The 17,189-nt window shown below is 45.5% G+C and overlaps 1 protein-coding gene and 1 pseudogene across 1 annotated transcript; one reads left to right on the forward strand and one right to left on the reverse strand.

The window, feature by feature from the left end:
* The first annotated feature begins 272 nt into the window (after positions 1 to 272).
* LOC115128668 (polypeptide N-acetylgalactosaminyltransferase 15) lies at positions 273 to 15,267 on the forward strand. Its single transcript, XM_029658737.2, has 10 exons — positions 273 to 1,193; positions 1,426 to 1,592; positions 5,191 to 5,395; positions 5,837 to 5,998; positions 6,134 to 6,251; positions 12,814 to 13,008; positions 13,643 to 13,774; positions 13,920 to 14,021; positions 14,142 to 14,285; positions 14,460 to 15,267. Exons 1-10 carry the CDS (start codon positions 664 to 666, stop codon positions 14,655 to 14,657), a joined length of 1,953 nt encoding a protein of 650 aa, XP_029514597.2. The 5' UTR covers positions 273 to 663; the 3' UTR covers positions 14,658 to 15,267.
* A 76-nt stretch (positions 15,268 to 15,343) lies between these two features.
* LOC115128816 (uncharacterized) lies at positions 15,344 to 16,657 on the reverse strand (annotated as a pseudogene).
* Between the last annotated feature and the right edge of the window lie 532 nt (positions 16,658 to 17,189).

Here is a 17,189-nt window from a genome sequence, read left to right on the forward strand (position 1 = left end):
GTTCTCCGTTTATGTTGCCCCTTCTTTTAGAAGTTGACATCAGATATAATGATGGCAAAATATTTTCTTATGACAGATAAATAGAATTTTAGCCATATTTGAATGATTTAATGTGTTTTTGTTCTTTGCCTATATTTTCTATTCACTTATAGGGCTATAGGCCTGGATATGATTTCCTAAACTATTGTCAGTTAGTCATTATGGTGATAGAGCAAGCAAGGTGTTTGAACAGGTGTGGCCTTCAAATCCGCTATTCTTGCAGGGGTTAAATCTCGCGTTAGGACCACAGGGGCGCGGTGGAAGGACATATTTTACGCACTTCACTCCAACAGCAATGAGTATCATGGAACAAGGGACATAACTGGAAACCACATTTTGTCGGAGGTGAAACGAAGCGCTAACGTGTTCAGAGCTGCAGTTCTTTGGAAGGACACCGTGGAAGAATTATGGACCTAAACTAAAGAACAACATCTATGCGTAATTCCATTTGGTCATGATTACGGACTATCCATTGCAAGCCTAAAACGTTATGGTTAAAAAGTTGTAGCCAAAAGGTGCAGTATCTGACCATGTTGTCCCCAGTCAAATTTGATGAGGGAAATAAGATTCAGCCCTGACTTCTCTATGTGAACCCGTCGCTCTCCTCTCTCTCTCCCGCTCACTATGCGGCTTTGGAGCAGACCCAGACCATGCCGCCGGGTGATGCTCTGTCTCTGGTTACTTATCCTCGCTCTATCCGTGGCCACGCTGGCCCTCATGGACCTGGTCTTTCGGGATCAGACCCAAACACCGCCCAACTCGCCCCGCCGTCCCTTCCAGCGGCTCTCTGGTCCACCGGACCTGGAGGTGATCGTGGATTCCTGGGACCGTCTCAAACAGGAGCATAATCTCGGTCTCGCGCCGCTGAGCTCCCTGCAGGAGGACCAGCTTCTCTTCGTGCCCTCAACCCAGGTGAGGAACCCAGCTCCGCCGCCGAGGAAGGGGAATTACCGGATGGTTATATCAAGCGCCAAGAAGGAATCAGCGGTCCCGGTGCTACCGACGCACGGGAATATGGGGAGACCGGTGCGGCTGAAGCTGGAGGGGCTAGAAAGGGACATGGAGAAGTCTGCTCTGCAGAAATACGGCTTCAACGAGCTGGTGAGCGAACGGATCTCACTGCATCGCAGATTGCCCGAGGCTCGCCATCCTTCGTAAGTGTCCTGCATGTTCCAAAGGAGCGCACCACACCAAAAAAGGGCTCTTCAACAACGTATCTAAAATAACTAGATAGACTCGACAAGAGCTATCAGTGACAAATATGTAGTCTAATTTCAAGATCTCACTAACTACGAAATATGGTATATTGTTTAGTAAAGCTAATGGGTTCGTGCGTAATTACTCGTGCGTCTATACCCCTGTCAATCAATGGGAATGCTTTGACAGGTGCCTCGTTGAGCGTTACAGTGAGTCGCTGCCGTCCGCGAGCGTGGTGATATGTTTCCATGACGAGGCTTGGTCCACGCTCCTCCGCACCGTGCACAGCGTGCTCGACACAGCGCCCAAGGAGTACCTGCGCGAGGTCCTGCTCGTGGACGACCTCAGTCAGCATGGTGCGTGTAGAAGACATTACTCAAACAATTGGCACGAGTTGTATCTAATTAGTCTAAAGTACCACTACAACATCACTACATATCAGACGAAACTTGTTCACTCTATTCCCACCATATTCAACCATTTTATAGTGCAGATTCTGAATAGACCCCTAGCCCCCAAGTGTCCCAAACCCGTTTGCACTTGTCTGAAAGGATAGGTCTTAGTAATATGACCAAACTTCCACCTGTAATCCGAGTTGTGCTATGCCCATGGAATTGGGCATACAGTACCAGTCAAAAGTTTGGACACCACTACTCATTCAAGGGTTTTTCTTTATATTTACTATTTTCTACATTGTAGAATAATAGTGAAGACATCAAAACTATGAAACAACACATATGGAATCATGTAGTAACCAAAAAAAGTGTTAAACAAATCCAAATATATTTTATATTTGAAATTCTTCAAAGTAGCCACCCTTTTCCTTGATGACAGCTTTGCACACTCTTGGCATTCTCTCAACCAGCTTCATGAGGTAGTCACCTGGAATGCATTTCAATTAACACGTGCCTTGTTAAATGTTAATTTGTGGAATTTCTTTCCTTAATGTATTTGAGCCAATCAGTTGTGTTGTGACAAGTTAGGGGTAGTATACAGAAGATAGCCCTATTTGGTAAAATACCAAGTCCATATTATGGCAAGAACAGCTCAAATAAGCAAAGAGAAACAACAGTATATCATTACTTTAAGACATGAAGGTCATTCAATCTGGAAAATGTCAAGAAAAAAAATGTCAAGAAGTGCAGTCACAAAAAACATTAAGCGCTATGATGAAACTGGTTCTCATGAGGACCGCCACAGGAAAGGAAGACCCAGAGTTACCTCTTCTGCAGAGGATAAGTTCATTAGAGTTACCAGCCTCAGAAATTGCAGCCCAAATAAATACTTCACAGCGTTCAACAGACACATCTCAACATCAACTGTTCAGAGGAGACTGCGTGAATCAGGCCTTCATGGTCAAATTGTTGCAAAGAAATCACTACTAAAGGACACCAATAAGAAGAAGAGACTTGCTTGGACCAAGAAACACGAGCAAAAGACATTAGACCGGTGGAAATCTGTCCTTTTGGTTTGATGAGTCCAAATTTGAGATTTTTGGTTCCAACTGCCGTGTCTTTGTGAGACGCAGAGTAGGTGAACGGATGATTTCTGCATGTGTGGTTCCCACCATGAAGCATGGAGGAGGAGGTGTGATGATGTGGGGGTGCTTTGCTGGTGACACTGTCAGTGATTTATTTAGAATTCAAGGCACACTTAATTAACCAGCATGGCTACAACAGCATTCTGCAGCAATACACCATCCCATCTGGTTTGCGTTAGTGGGACTATCATTTGTTTTTCAACAGGAAAATGGCTACTTTGAAGTATAAAGAAGGTTACAGAAATATTGTTTTGATTTGTTTAACACCTTTTTGGTTACTACATGATTCCATATGTGTTATTTCATAGTTTTGATGTCTTCGCTATTATTCTACAATATAAGAATAAAGAAAAACCCTGGAATGAGTAGGTGTGTCCAAACTTTTGACTGGTACTGTGTGTGTCTGACCCTGACCCTGTCTCACCTATCTGTAGGTCACCTGACCCTACCTCACCTATCTGTAGGTCACCTGACCCTACTTCACCTATCTGTAGGTCACCTGACCGTGCCTCCCCTATATGTAGGTCACCTGACCGTGCCTCCCCTATATGTAGGTCACCTGACCCTACCTCACCTATCTGTAGGTCACCTGACCGTACCTCACCTATCTGTAGGTCACCTGACCGTGCCTTCCCTATATGTAGGTCACCTGACCGTGCCTCCCCTATATGTAGGTCACCTGACCGTGCCTCCCCTATCTGTAGGTCACCTGACCCTACCTCACCTATATGTAGGTCACCTGACCGTGCCTCCCCTATCTGTAGGTCACCTGACCGTGCCTCCCCTATCTGTAGGTCACCTGACCGTGCCTCCCCTATCTGTAGGTCACCTGACCGTGCCCTCCCTATCTGTAGGTCACCTGACCGTACCTCACCTATCTGTAGGTCACCTGACCCTACCTCACCTACATGTAGGTCACCTGACCCTGCCTCCCCTATCTGTAGGTCACCTGACCCTGCCTCCCCTATCTGTAGGTCACCTGACCCTGCCTCCCCTATCTGTAGGTCACCTGACCGTGCCTCCCCTATCTGTAGGTCACCTGACTGTGCCTTCCCTATCTGTAGGTCACCTGACCGTGCCTCCCTTATCTGTAGGTCACCTGACCCTACCTCACCTATCTGTAGGTCACCTGACTGTGCCTCCCCTATCTGTAGGTCACCTGACCCTGCCTCCCCTATCTGTAGGTCACCTGACCCTACCTCACCTATCTGTAGGTCACCTGACTGTGCCTACCCTATCTGTAGGTCACCTGACCGTGCCTCCCTTATCTGTAGGTCACCTGACCGTGCCTCCCCTATCTGTAGGTCACCTGACCCTACCTCACCTACATGTAGGTCACCTGACCCTGCCTCCCCTATCTGTAGGTCACCTGACCCTGCCTCCCCTATCTGTAGGTCACCTGACCCTGCCTCCCCTATCTGTAGGTCACCTGACCGTGCCTCCCCTATCTGTAGGTCACCTGACCCTACCTCACCTATATGTAGGTCACCTGACCCTGCCTCCCCTATCTGTAGGTCACCTGACCCTACCTCACCTATCTGTAGGTCACCTGACTGTGCCTCCCCTATCTGTAGGTCACCTGACCCTGCCTCCCCTATCTGTAGGTCACCTGACCCTGCCTCCCCTATCTGTAGGTCACCTGACCCTACCTCACCTATCTGTAGGTCACCTGACTGTGCCTTCCCTATCTGTAGGTCACCTGACCGTGCCTCCCTTATCTGTAGGTCACCTGACCCTACCTCACCTATCTGTAGGTCACCTGACTGTGCCTCCCCTATCTGTAGGTCACCTGACCCTGCCTCCCCTATCTGTAGGTCACCTGACCCTACCTCACCTATCTGTAGGTCACCTGACTGTGCCTCCCCTATCTGTAGGTCACCTGACCGTGCCTCCCTTATCTGTAGGTCACCTGACCGTGCCTCCCCTATCTGTAGGTCACCTGACCCTGCCTCCCCTATCTGTAGGTCACCTGACCCTGCCTCCCCTATCTGTAGGTCACCTGACCCTGCCTCCCCTATCTGTAGGTCACCTGACCGTGCCTCCCCTATCTGTAGGTCACCTGACCCTACCTCACCTATCTGTAGGTCACCTGACTGTGCCTTCCCTATCTGTAGGTCACCTGACCGTGCCTCCCTCATCTGTAGGTCACCTGACCCTACCTCACCTATCTGTAGGTCACCTGACTGTGCCTCCCCTATCTGTAGGTCACCTGACCCTACCTCACCTATCTGTAGGTCACCTGACTGTGCCTCCCCTATCTGTAGGTCACCTGACCGTGCCTCCCTTATCTGTATGTCACCTGACCGTGCCTCTCCTATCTGTAGGTCACCTGACCCTACCTCACCTACATGTAGGTCACCTGACCCTGCCTCCCCTATCTGTAGGCCACCTGACCCTGCCTTCCCTATCTGTAGGTCACCTGAAGAGTGTGCTGAGTGAGTATGTGTTGCTGCTGGAAGGGGTGCGTCTGGTCCGCAGCACGTGGCGTCTGGGCGTGGCAGGGTGTCGCTCTCTGGGTGCAGCCAGAGCTGTGGGGGAGGTACTGGTCTTCATGGACTCACACTGCGAGTGCCAAAGGGGCTGGTTGGAACCACTATTGGAGCGAGTGGCACAGGACAGGTACACACATAAACACACACACACACACACACAAAATGGCATAATGTATGTCTGTGTTTGTGTGAATCTGTCTCTGTGTATTATATCTAATCCTTAATTGCCTCCGGACCATGGTAGCTTACTTGCTAAGCTGTATCCAGCAGGGTAGCAGCCATTTAGACTAGTTGATTAAACAGGGTCCTTATATTGCTGCCTGGCACTACTCCATCTCTCTCTCTCTCTCCCTCAAACCTCTTAATTCCCTTCCTGAATCCCTGCTCTTCTTCTGTGATGTTTTATGAAATTACAGGTTATCATCGACCAATAATCTGTCTGCAGATTTACATCCATGTAATAAAATCTTAGGTTTTTAATCTTCATTGCGAGAAAATGTTTCTGATCTAGTTCTAGAAGTTATATGAGTTTCCTCTGTGCCCAGTGTCTATCTCCTCCCATCTCCAGGACCAGAGTGGTGTCCCCCATCATAGACGTGATAGACTGGCAGACGTTCCAGTACAACGCCACCCAGTGGCCACACAGGGGAGTGTTTGACTGGAGACTGGACTTCAACTGGGAAACCCTGTCCCAACAGGAAAACCAGGATTCACCAGTGGAGCCTGTCCAGTAAATATAGTCTGACCTCTGGAATACTACAGTCAAATACAGAGATTACAGACATGTCCAGCTCAAAATCGACCCCTAGTAGTACCTATCCCTGTCTAATCTTTTGATATTTCCTCTCCTTTCATTGTCCTATAGGAGTCCGGCGTTGGTGGGCGTGGTCTTAGCAATTGACAGACACTTCTTCCAGAGCGTGGGAGGTTATGATCCAGGCATGCTGTTCTGGGGGGCGGAGCAGATGGAGTTGTCCATCAGGGTAAAGAAGGGAGGTTATTTATTTAATTTCACCTTTATTTAACCAGGTAGGCTAGTTGAGAACATGTTCTCATTTACAACTGCGACCTTGCCAAGATAAAGCAAAGCAGTGCGACACAAACAACAACACAGAGTTACACATGAAATAAACAAACATACAGTCAATAACACAATAGAAAAAGGACCTCTACACCAGGTGGTGTCAGAGGAAGGGCCTAAAAATGGTCAAAGACCCCAGCCACTCCAGTCATAGACTGTTCTCTCTACTACTACATGGCAAGCGTTACCGGAGTGCCAAGTCTAGGACAAAAAGGCTTCAACAGTTTTTTACCCCCAATCCATAAGACTCCTGAACAGGTAATCAAATGGCTACCTGGACTATTTGCATTGTGTGCCTCCCCAACCACTCTTTTTACGCTGCTGCTCCTCTCTGTTTATCATATATGAATAGTCAATTTAACTATACATCCATGTACATACTGTGGGGCAAAAAAGTATTTAGTCAGCCGCCAATTGTGCAAGTTCTCCCACTTAAAAAGATGAAAGAGGCCTGTAATTTTCATCATAGGTACACTTCAACTATGACAGACAAAATGAGAAGAAACAAATCCAGAAAATCACATTGTAGGATTTTTAATGAATTTATTTGCAAATTATGGTGGAAAATAAGTATTTGGTCACCTAAAAAACAAGCAAGATTTCTGGCTCTCACAGACCTGTAACTTCTTCTTTAAGAGGCTCCTCTGTCCTCCACTCGTTACCTGTATTAATGGCACCTGTTTGAACTTGTTATCAGTATAAAAGACACCTGTCCACAACCTCAAACAGTCACACTACAAAATCCACTATGGCCAAGACCAAAGAGCTGTCAAAGGACACCAGAAACAAAATTGTAGACCTGCACCAGGCTGGGAAGACTGAATCTGCAATAGGTAAGCAGCTTGGTTTGAAGAAATCAACTGTGGGAGCAATTATTAGGAAGTGGAAGACATACAAGACCACTGATAATCTCCCTCGATCTGGGGTTCCACGCAAGATCTCACCCCGTGGGGTCAAAATGATCACAAGAACGGTGAGCAAAAATCCCAGAACCACACGGGGGGACCTAGTGAATGACCTACAGAGAGCTGGAACCAAAGTAACATAGCCTACCATCAGTAACACACTACGCCGCCAGGGACTCAAATCCTGCAGTGCCAGACGTGTCCCCCTGCTTAAGCCAGTACATGTCCAGGCCAGGGCATTGAAGATGAAACGTGGCTGGGTCTTTCAGCATGACAATGATCCCAAACACACCGCCCGGGCAACGAAGGAGTGGCTTCGTAAGTAGCATTTCAAGGTCCTGGAGTGGCCTAGCCAGTCTCCAGATCTCAACCCCATAGAAAATCTTTGGAGGGAGTTGAAAGTCCGTGTTGCCCAGCAACAGCCCCAAAACATCACTGCTCTAGAGGAGATCTGCATGGAGGAATGGGCCAAAATCCTAGCAACCGTGTGTGAAAACCTTGTGAAGACTTACAGAAAACGTTTGACCTCTGTCATTGCCAACAAAGGGTATATAACAAAGTATTGAGATAAACTTTTGTTATTGACCAAATACTTATTTTCCACCATAATTTGCAAATAAATTCATAAAAGATCCTACAATGTGATTTTCTGGATTTTTTTTCTCATTTTGTCTGTCATAGATGAAAATTACAGGCCTCTCTCATCTTTTTAAGTGGGAGAACTTGCACAATTGGTGGCTGACTAAATACTTTTTTGCCCCACTGTACTACCTCAATTGGGCCGACCAACCAGTGCTCCCGCACATTGGCTAACCGGGCTATTTGCATTGTGTCCCGCCACCCACCACCCGCCAACCCCTCTTTTACACTACTGCTACTCTCTGTTCATCATATATGCATAGTCACTTTAACCATATTTACATGTACATACTACCTCAATCAGCCTGACTAACCGGTGTCTGTATGTAGCCTCGCTAATTTTATAGCCTCGCTACTGTTTTTAGCCTGTATTTTTACTGCTGTTTTATTTCTTTACTTACTTATTGTTCACCTAATACATTTTGTGCACTATTGGTTAGAGCCTGTAAGTAAGCATTTCACTGTAAGGTTTACACCTGTTGTATTCGGCGCACGTGATAAATAAACTTTGATTTTATTTGAAAAAGTCTATATACAGTGTGTGTAAATGAGGTAAGATAAGGGAGGTAAGGCAATAAATAGGCCATAGTGGCGAAATAATTACAATTTAGCAATTAAACACTGGAGTGATAGATGTGCAGAAGATGAATGTGCAAGTAGAGATACTGGGGTGCAAAGGAGCAAAAATGAATAAATAAATAACAGTATGGGGATGAAGTAGTTGGATAGGCTATTTACAGATGGGCTATGTACAGGTGGAGTGATCTATGAGCTGCTCTGACAGCTGGTGCTTAAAGTTAGTGAGGGAGATATAAGTCTCCAGCTTCAGTGATTTGTGCAATTCGTTCCAGTCATTGGCAGCAGAGAACTGGAAAGAAAGGCTTTGGGGGTGACCAGTGAAATATACCTGCTGGAGCGCGTGCTACAGTTTGGTGCTGCTATAGTGACCAGTGAGCTGAGATAAGGCGGGGCTTTACCTAGCAGAGACTTGTAGATCACCTGGAGCCAGTGGGTTTGGGGAAGAATATGAAGTGAGTGCCAGACAACGAGAGCATAGAGGTCGCAGTGGTGGGTAGTATATGGGGCTTTGGTGACAAAACGGACGGCACTGTGATAGACTGCATCCAATTTGCTGAGTAGAGTGTTGGATGCTATTTTGTAAATGACATCGCCGAAGTCTAGGATCAGCAGGATAGTCAGTTTAACGAGGGTATGTTTGGCAGCATGAGTGTAGGATGCTTTGTTGAGAAATAGGAAGACGATTCTAGATTTAATTTTGGATTGGAGATGCTTAATGTAAGTCTGGAAAGAGAGTTTACAGTCTAACCAGACACCTAGGTATTTGTAGTTGTCCACATATTCTAAGTCAGAAGCGTCCAGAGTAGTGATGCTGGACAGGCGGGCAGGTGCGGGCAGCGATCGGTTGAATAGCATGCATTTAGTTTTACTTGCATTTAAGAGCAGTTGGAGGCCACAGAAGAAGAGTTGTATGGCATTGAAGCTCGTCTGGAGGTTAGTTAACACAGTGTACAAAGAAGGTCCAGAAGTATACAGAATGGTGTTGTCTGCGTAGAGGTGGATCAGAGAATCACCAGCAGCAAGAGCGACATCATTGATGTATACAGAGACTGCCAGAGGTCAGGACAATAGGCCCTCAGATTTGACACACTGAACTCTGTCAGAGAAGTAGTTGGTGAACCAGGGTAGGCAGTCATTTGAGAAACCAAGGCTGTTGAGTCTGCCGATAAGAATGTGGTGATTTGACAGAGTCGAAAGCCTTGGCTAGGTCAATGAATACATCTGCACACTATTGTCTCTTATCGATGGCGGTTATGATATCGTTTAGGACCTTGAGTGTGCCTGAGATGCACCCATGACCAGCTCGGAAACCAGATTGCATAGCGGAGAAGGTATGGTGGGATTCGAAATGGTCGGTGATCTGTTTGTTAACTTGGCTTTCGAAGACCGTATAGAGGAAGGGTAGGACCGATATAGGTCTGTAGCAGTTTGGCTCTAGAGTGTCTCCCCCTTTGAAGAGGGTGTTGACCGCGGCAGCTTTACAATCTTTGGGGATCTCAGACAATAGGAAAGAGAGGTTCAACAGGCTAGTAATAGGGGTTGCAACAATTTCGGCTGCTAATTTTAGAAAGAGAGGGTCCAGATTGTCTAGCCCCGCTGATTTGTACGGGTCCAGATTTTGCAGGTCTTTCAGAACATCAGCTATCTGGATTTTGGTGAAGGAGAAATTGGGAGGCTTGGGCAAGTTGCTGTGGGGGGGTGCAGGGCTGTTGACCAGGGTAGGGGTGGCCAGGTGGAAAGCATGGCCAGCTGTAGAAAAATGCTTATTGAAATTCTCAATTATCGTGGATTTATTGGTGGTGTTTCCTAGCCTCAGTGCTGTGGGTATCTGGGAGGAGGTGTTCTTATTCTGCATGGACTTTACAGTGTCCCAGAACTTTTTGGAGTTTGTGATACAGGATGCAAATTTCTGTTTGAAAAAGCTAGCCTTTGCTTTCCTAACTGCCTGTGTATATTGGTTCCTAACTTCCCTGAAAACGTGCATATTGCGGGGGCTATTCGATGCTAATGCAGTACGGCACAGGATGTTTTTGTGCTGGTCAAGGGCAGTCAGGTCTGGAGTGAACCAAGGGCTATATCTGATCCTGGTTGTACATTTTTTGGAATGGGGCATGCTTATTTATGATGGTGAGGAAAGCACTTTTAAAGAATAACCAGGCATCCTCTACTGACGGAATGAGGTCAATATCCTTCCAGGATACCCGGGCCAGGTCGATTAGAAAGGCCTGCTCGCTGAAGTGTTTTAGGGAGCGTTTGACAGTGATGAGTGGAGGTCGTTTGACCGCAGACCCATTACGGATGCAGGCAATGAGGCAGTGATCGTTGAGATCCTGGTTGAAGACAGCAGAGGTGTATTTGGAGGGCAGGTTGGTTAGGATGATATCTATGAGGGTGCCCGTGTTTACGGATTTGTGGTTGTACCTGGTAGGTTCATTGATAATTTATGTGAGATTGGAGGTATCGAGTTTAGATTGTAGGATGGCCGGGGTGTTAAGCATGTCCCAGTTTAGGTCACCTAATAGCACGAGATCTGAAGATAGATGGGGGGCAATCCATTCAGATATGGTGTACAGGGCACAGCTGGGCACAGAGTCGGGTCTATAGCAAGCGGCAACGGTGAGAGACATGTTTCTGGAAATGTGGATTTTTAAAAATCCACCTTGGTTATGACCATAGAGCTATAATAAGAACTAGAGACTTTGTCCAAGATATCCGACCGTTGTTGTCAACGTAATCCACTAACATTTGCCGATTCACGGACCGTCTATATCCGGGTTGCATACGGACCAACTTCATATTCGCACGAGCACTCAGTGCCCATGGAGAACAGCTCTATGCAGTGAAGATATCATCACGCCATCAAAAAACTGCCAGACATTGGATGAATATAAAATGTTTTATTTCATTTTTTTTTCACCTTTATTTAACCAGGTAGGCTAGTTGAGAACAAGTTCTCATTTGCAACTGCGACCTGGCCAAGATAAAGCATAGCAGTGTGAACAGACAACAACACAGAGTTACACATGGAGTAAACAATTAACAAGTCAATAACACAGTAGAAAAAAAAGAGAGTCTATATACATTGTGTGCAAAAGGCATGAGGATGTAGGCGAATAATTACAATTTTGCAGATTAACACTGGAGTGATAAATGATCAGATGGTCATGTACAGGTAGAGATATTGGTGTGCAAAAGAGCAGAGAAGTAAATAAATAAAAACAGTATGGGGATGAGGTAGGTAAAAATGGGTGGGCTATTTACCGATAGACTATGTCCAGCTGCAGCGATCGGTTAGCTGCTCAGATAGCAGATGTTTGAAGTTGGTGAGGGAGATAAAAGTCTCCAACTTCAGCGATTTTTGCAATTCGTTATTGGATTACGTTGACAACAACGGTCGGATATCTAGTATCTTTGGCTGTGAGTGATGGAGAAAAAAAATAGTGCTCAGCGAAAATTTGAATTACAATTCTAAGTATAATAATTCAATGGATGTTTAGTGAAGCATTACAGGTCCCGCGATAGAAATATAAGGTCATTTTCGATTGAGCCGACATATGCAGCATTTACCAGGAATACAGTCTCCACTATTGTGGGAAACATTGCCTTTACATTTCAATCACGCTGTACAGCTGAACTTCCGCAATGGGGATTGAATAGGGTGGCGCACAATTGACCCAGCGTCGTCCGGGGTAGGCCGTCATTGTAAATAAGAATTTGTACTTAACTGACTTGTTAAAAAAAGGTTAAATAAAAACAATAAAAATAGAGCCCTAAAGTGTCTAATTAGGAATTTTAAAATGTGACTTCTCTATGTGGGGGGTGTAAGGAGCTGTCCATCAGGGTAAAGGGGGGAGGTTATATATGGAATGCAAAGGGCTGATTGATGATGGAATGTCTCACTAGCAGGATTATGTAGCATGTTACATATGGGCCTTGGTCGAAAGTAGTGCACTAGTGAATAGGGTGCCGTTATGGAATTTTTATATCCATCATGGAATATTTAATTGGTTTGGTTTGAAATGATGAGCAAACGTAGACCTTGGGAAATAAAGAGGAATAGGATCGCAGTGGTTAATAGTGTATTTGCAGACAGGTGTCAGTGAATGTGAAGCTTTTGTGATCCTAGCAATTAAAGATTCAAACATACATCTTCATTTGAAAGACATTTTGACAATGTAGCGAAAGTAATGGAGTCTGAGTGGAGACACAACTGTCTGTGGAGTTTAGATGTGCAGATGATTCTACAAGGCTTCTGTAGATTGGGCTGCTCATCTTGGTGAAGTCATATTCCAACAAAAAAGGTGATGGCATCTCCCTGTCTCTGTCTGTCTGTTTGTCCAGGTGTGGTTGTGTGGGGGCTCCATGGAGGTGGTCCCCTGCTCCAGAGTGGCTCACCTGGGGCGCCATCACCAGCCCTATACCCTCCCTGACCAGGACATCCTCCAGAGGAACAAGATACGCATCGCTGACACCTGGCTGGATGCCTTCAGGAAGATCTACTATAAGAGAGATACACTAGCTCACTTCATCAGGCAGGTAGGGTGTGTGTATGCGGTGTGTGCACATGTGTGTGTGCGCGTGCATTTATATCTATAGGCGTGTATGTGTCCTGAGTGTGCAAATCATTAGGATCACCTTCTTAATATTGAGTTGCTCCCCCTTTTGCTCTCAGGGCATGGACTACAGGGATGTTGGCTCATATTGACTTCAATACTTCCCATAGTTGTGTCAAGCTGTCTGGATGTGCTTTGGGTGGTGGACCATTCTTGACACACACGGGAAACTGTTGAGCGTGAAAAACCCATCAGCGTTGCAGTTCTTGACCCGATCAGGTGCACCTGGAACCTACTACCATACCCTGTTCAAAGGCACTTAAATGTTGTCTTGCCTATTCACCCTCTGAATGGCACACACACATCCAAGTCTCAAGACTTAAAAATCCTTCTTTAACCCGTCTCCTCCCCTTTATCCACACTGATTGAAGTGGATTTAACAGGTGACATCAATAAGGGATTATAGCTTTCACGTGGATTTATCTGGTCAGTCTGTCATGGAAAGAGCAGGTGTTTCTAATGTTTTGTACAATCAGTGTGTGTGTGTGTGTGTGTGTGTGTGTGTCTGCTTCTGGCGTTGATCTCAAATTAATGTGTGTGTCCTGTTCCCTGTGCAGTCTGAGAGTCCTAACATTACAGAGCTAGTCAGACTGAAGAAGAGACTGGGCTGTCGTAACTTCCACTGGTTCCTGACTAATGTCTACCCAGACCTCTATATACCCCAGGACAGACCTTCACTCTCAGGGGAGGTAGAACTCACCCCCCCCCCACACACACACTTGTATAGCTATTATATCATTATCCTTATACTTTTGACTAATATATTGTGTTATTCTTGTGCTGTATGTTGAACATGAATGTATCATATAACATATTGTGCCTGTATGTTTGAAGCTGTACAATGTTGGCACTGGCTATTGTGCAGATTACCCTGGAGGACGGGGTGCACAGGGCGCCACTATGGACATAGCACCCTGCAGTGGCAATGGCTACCAGGTAACCATGACAATGATGATATTGGAGACAGTGAGAGCAGATCCTAAATCAGAAGATCATGATGATGCTGATGTAGTGATGAAGACTAAAGTTTTACTCCTCTGTCTGTTCTCTCTTCAGCACTGTGAGTTGAACTCCATGGGAGAGGTGCGCTGGGGGCCAGCGGGACGGCTGTGTTTCCACGCCCAAGGCGAGAGGGTGGTACTAACACCGTGCCCCGCCCATCAGCCACCACGCAACAAACCACAGTGGAGGGTCATCAAGGTCAGTGAAGGGGCAAAGGTCATGCATGACATGACAACTGCAAACTTGTACAAAATAAATAAGCAAAAAATAATAATAGAGCTGTATGAAGTGTTATTTATTTAGGTGTTTGTAATTTGACACAGATATAATAATAATACAGACAATTAATAATTTATATATTTTTTTCTTCAGCTGAGTGGCCAGGTGGTTCACTTGCAGACCCAGAGATGTCTGGAAGCTGTGAAGGAGGGGGATAAGCAGCAGAGGGACACAGGAGGTCACCAGAGAGGGGGCAACGCTACCCAGAAGGGTCTGTTCCTGCGCCCCTGTGCCCATCAGCCCCGGCAACAGTGGCACTTCGAACAGCTAGTTGTCCCTAAAGGGGCCTGAGACTGACTTGAAGTATAGTTACAGTACATTGCCTAAAGGCACATAATAAAAGCACATATTGTAAGGAGCCAGTATCATCAGTGGGTCTCTATGGGCAAGAGGTCTAAGGCTAAATTCAATAGCAATGCTGATGTGGCTATACTGTATGTCTGTATATTCTTTGCAATGGCTTGTGGAATCAGCATCTTGCCTGCATTTAGATTTGGTTTCTGTTTTAAGGACATATAATGCAAGTTCTATGGTGTGAACAAACCATAAATCACAGAGGAAATAAGCTGTATGATTTTGTACAATGCTGCACATAAAGGAATATTCTATATTATGAAATTGCCAGATTTAGTTAGCGAATAGCCTATAATCCTAGGATAGGATAAAGTAATCCTTCTCACCCCCCCCTTAAAAGATTTAGATGCACTATTGTAAAGTGGCTGTTCCACTGGATGTCATAAGGTGAATGCACCAATTTGTAAGTCGCTCTGGATAAGAGCGTCTGCTAAATGACTTAAGTGTAATGTAAATGTAGGCTTAATGGTGACAGAATCCTTTAGAATAATTTAGAAGTGCAAACAATCAAGATTTTTCATCCTGAATAAAATATCTAACAAAAGTATCAATAGTATGGTGTGTGGATGTTTCAATGTATAAATGTCTCCAAGCTTAGAAGTAACCTAGGCCTACACAATTCCGACAATTCAGATGGCAGACTGATCAATTTGCTGACTGATAGAACAGGCATTGCCACCTTTATTACCAGAAGAGTCAGCATACAATCATCTTCTGTACATATCAAGATGAGTTTGGCTCCTCATGTGACTGGTCAGAGAACCATAGTGGTTAAACCGGTTGGAGATTTCAAGGAATTCAAATGGCTTTTCCCCAGTGCAGAGGAGCTTGTGTTGAGACAGATCCCCAGACTGAGTGAAGCCTAAAAAACAGGTGAAGTGTCAGATGTGCCCTTCTTGCCTACTGCTTGTCTCATTGGGAGCAGGAGAACTTCCTCTCACCGGTGTGTACAGACAGGTGAGTCCAGTGGAGCGACTTCTGTTTGAAAGCCTTCCCGTAGTACCGGTATTTCAACAGCTTGAGTCCTGAGTGTATTAACAAGTGACAACGGTAACTGCTGTTCTCTGAGAAGCACTTGCCACACTCCTTGCATTTATAAGGCTTCTCTCCAGTGTGGATGAATATGTGAATGTCCAGGCTCATAGGAGGACTGATGATTTCCCCAGACTCCCAGACAAACCACAGGCTTAGTGTCCTTAGGTTTAGAGCCCTCTGGTTCATGACACCGGTAAGGCCCCAGTCCCCAGCAATTCTCAAAGCTTTTCCCACAGTCGGAGAAACCGATGTGTCCATTGGTGCAAAAACTGCCATTTTGTGCAAATTCTTGCAGTGCTTCAGCAGGGTGCCCAGGTACAAAAATCTGCAGGCATAGGTGGACTTTCCCCGGAACGCTGGGGGGACGGGCAGGTTTCTGAGGAAGGGCAGAGGGGTGGGCCTGGCATGTGTGGATGTCTAGCTGTCATGGGGTGTGGAATATACAGCTACAGTGGGAACATCTGTTTGTGAGGGCGTGTACTGTTTTACTCTTTGAGACATGGCTTTTCAACATGGCCAGGTACTGCTTCTGGTGTTTGGTCTTGATGTGGTTGTCCAAGAAGTAACAGTCAGTGAAGGAGATGGTGCAGTGTGGACAAGGTAAGAACTTCAGAGAAGAGACTGAGGTAGAGGGATAGAGGTGGAAGGAGGGACAGAGAAAGAGAACATAATAAATAAATAATCCCTGTTGATATCAAATTAAAATCTTCAGTAATTCATCAACCATTTAAACTGCAATGTTGCGACTAGACTATGTATGAACAGTATGTCCTACCTAGATTGTTGTCTTCATCCCTTCTGGCAACCGTCTCATCCTTCACCGTCTCATCCTTTTCTCTCAGTCTGAGAAGAATCTTAACCACCACTTTATAGATTAGAAAGATGAAGAAACCAGTCAGCATAAACCAACCCTTCTAATTGCCCTTGTCTAGTTACGAACTGTCACATGTTGGGAACGATTACTAACTCTTCTTACATTAGATAATATTTTTAGTATCACCACAGGACTCCTCCATATCTTGCTACACCTGGTCAATTGGGTGGAATATGTTTGATGTTATTTGATGTGCTTTTGCTTCTCCAGCCAGGAACGTTTGGAATGGTCGGTCACCCATTTCCTTCCTTTCAAGGTATGTTGGTTCTTTATTTATTTGGGTGGAGTTGAAAGTAACCCAATTCATGTAGGACTGTTTAGTCCTCTTGGTTCTGTTACATTTCCCAGATGTGTTATTAATCTTGTAGACTTGAGTCCACACCTTCCTTTTCCTTTGAATTATGTGGAAAGACCAGTTGGGATAAGGAGACAACAATTTCTCATCCCTGGATTGAGGTACAATTTCCAAACCATATTTTGCGCTGGCTCGTTAATATATTAATCTAAACAGGAAGCCTGTCCGACCACAGTGCAGCTGTAAGGAATCGTATGGTCGGAAT

This window comes from Oncorhynchus nerka, linkage group LG4, assembly GCF_034236695.1.
Source record: "Oncorhynchus nerka isolate Pitt River linkage group LG4, Oner_Uvic_2.0, whole genome shotgun sequence".
In the NCBI taxonomy this organism is placed as follows: Eukaryota; Metazoa; Chordata; class Actinopteri; order Salmoniformes; family Salmonidae; genus Oncorhynchus; species Oncorhynchus nerka.

Excerpts from the sequence above, each read along its gene's own strand:
- LOC115128668 (XM_029658737.2), top strand. The coding sequence starts at position 664 with ATGCGGCTTTGGAGCAGACCCAGACCATGCCGCCGGGTGATGCTCTGT. Across the intron at positions 1,593-5,190 it reads GGACGACCTCAGTCAGCATG|GTCACCTGAAGAGTGTGCTG; the intron begins GTGCGTGTAGAA and ends CCCTATCTGTAG. Across the intron at positions 13,009-13,642 it reads TAGCTCACTTCATCAGGCAG|TCTGAGAGTCCTAACATTAC; the intron begins GTAGGGTGTGTG and ends TTCCCTGTGCAG.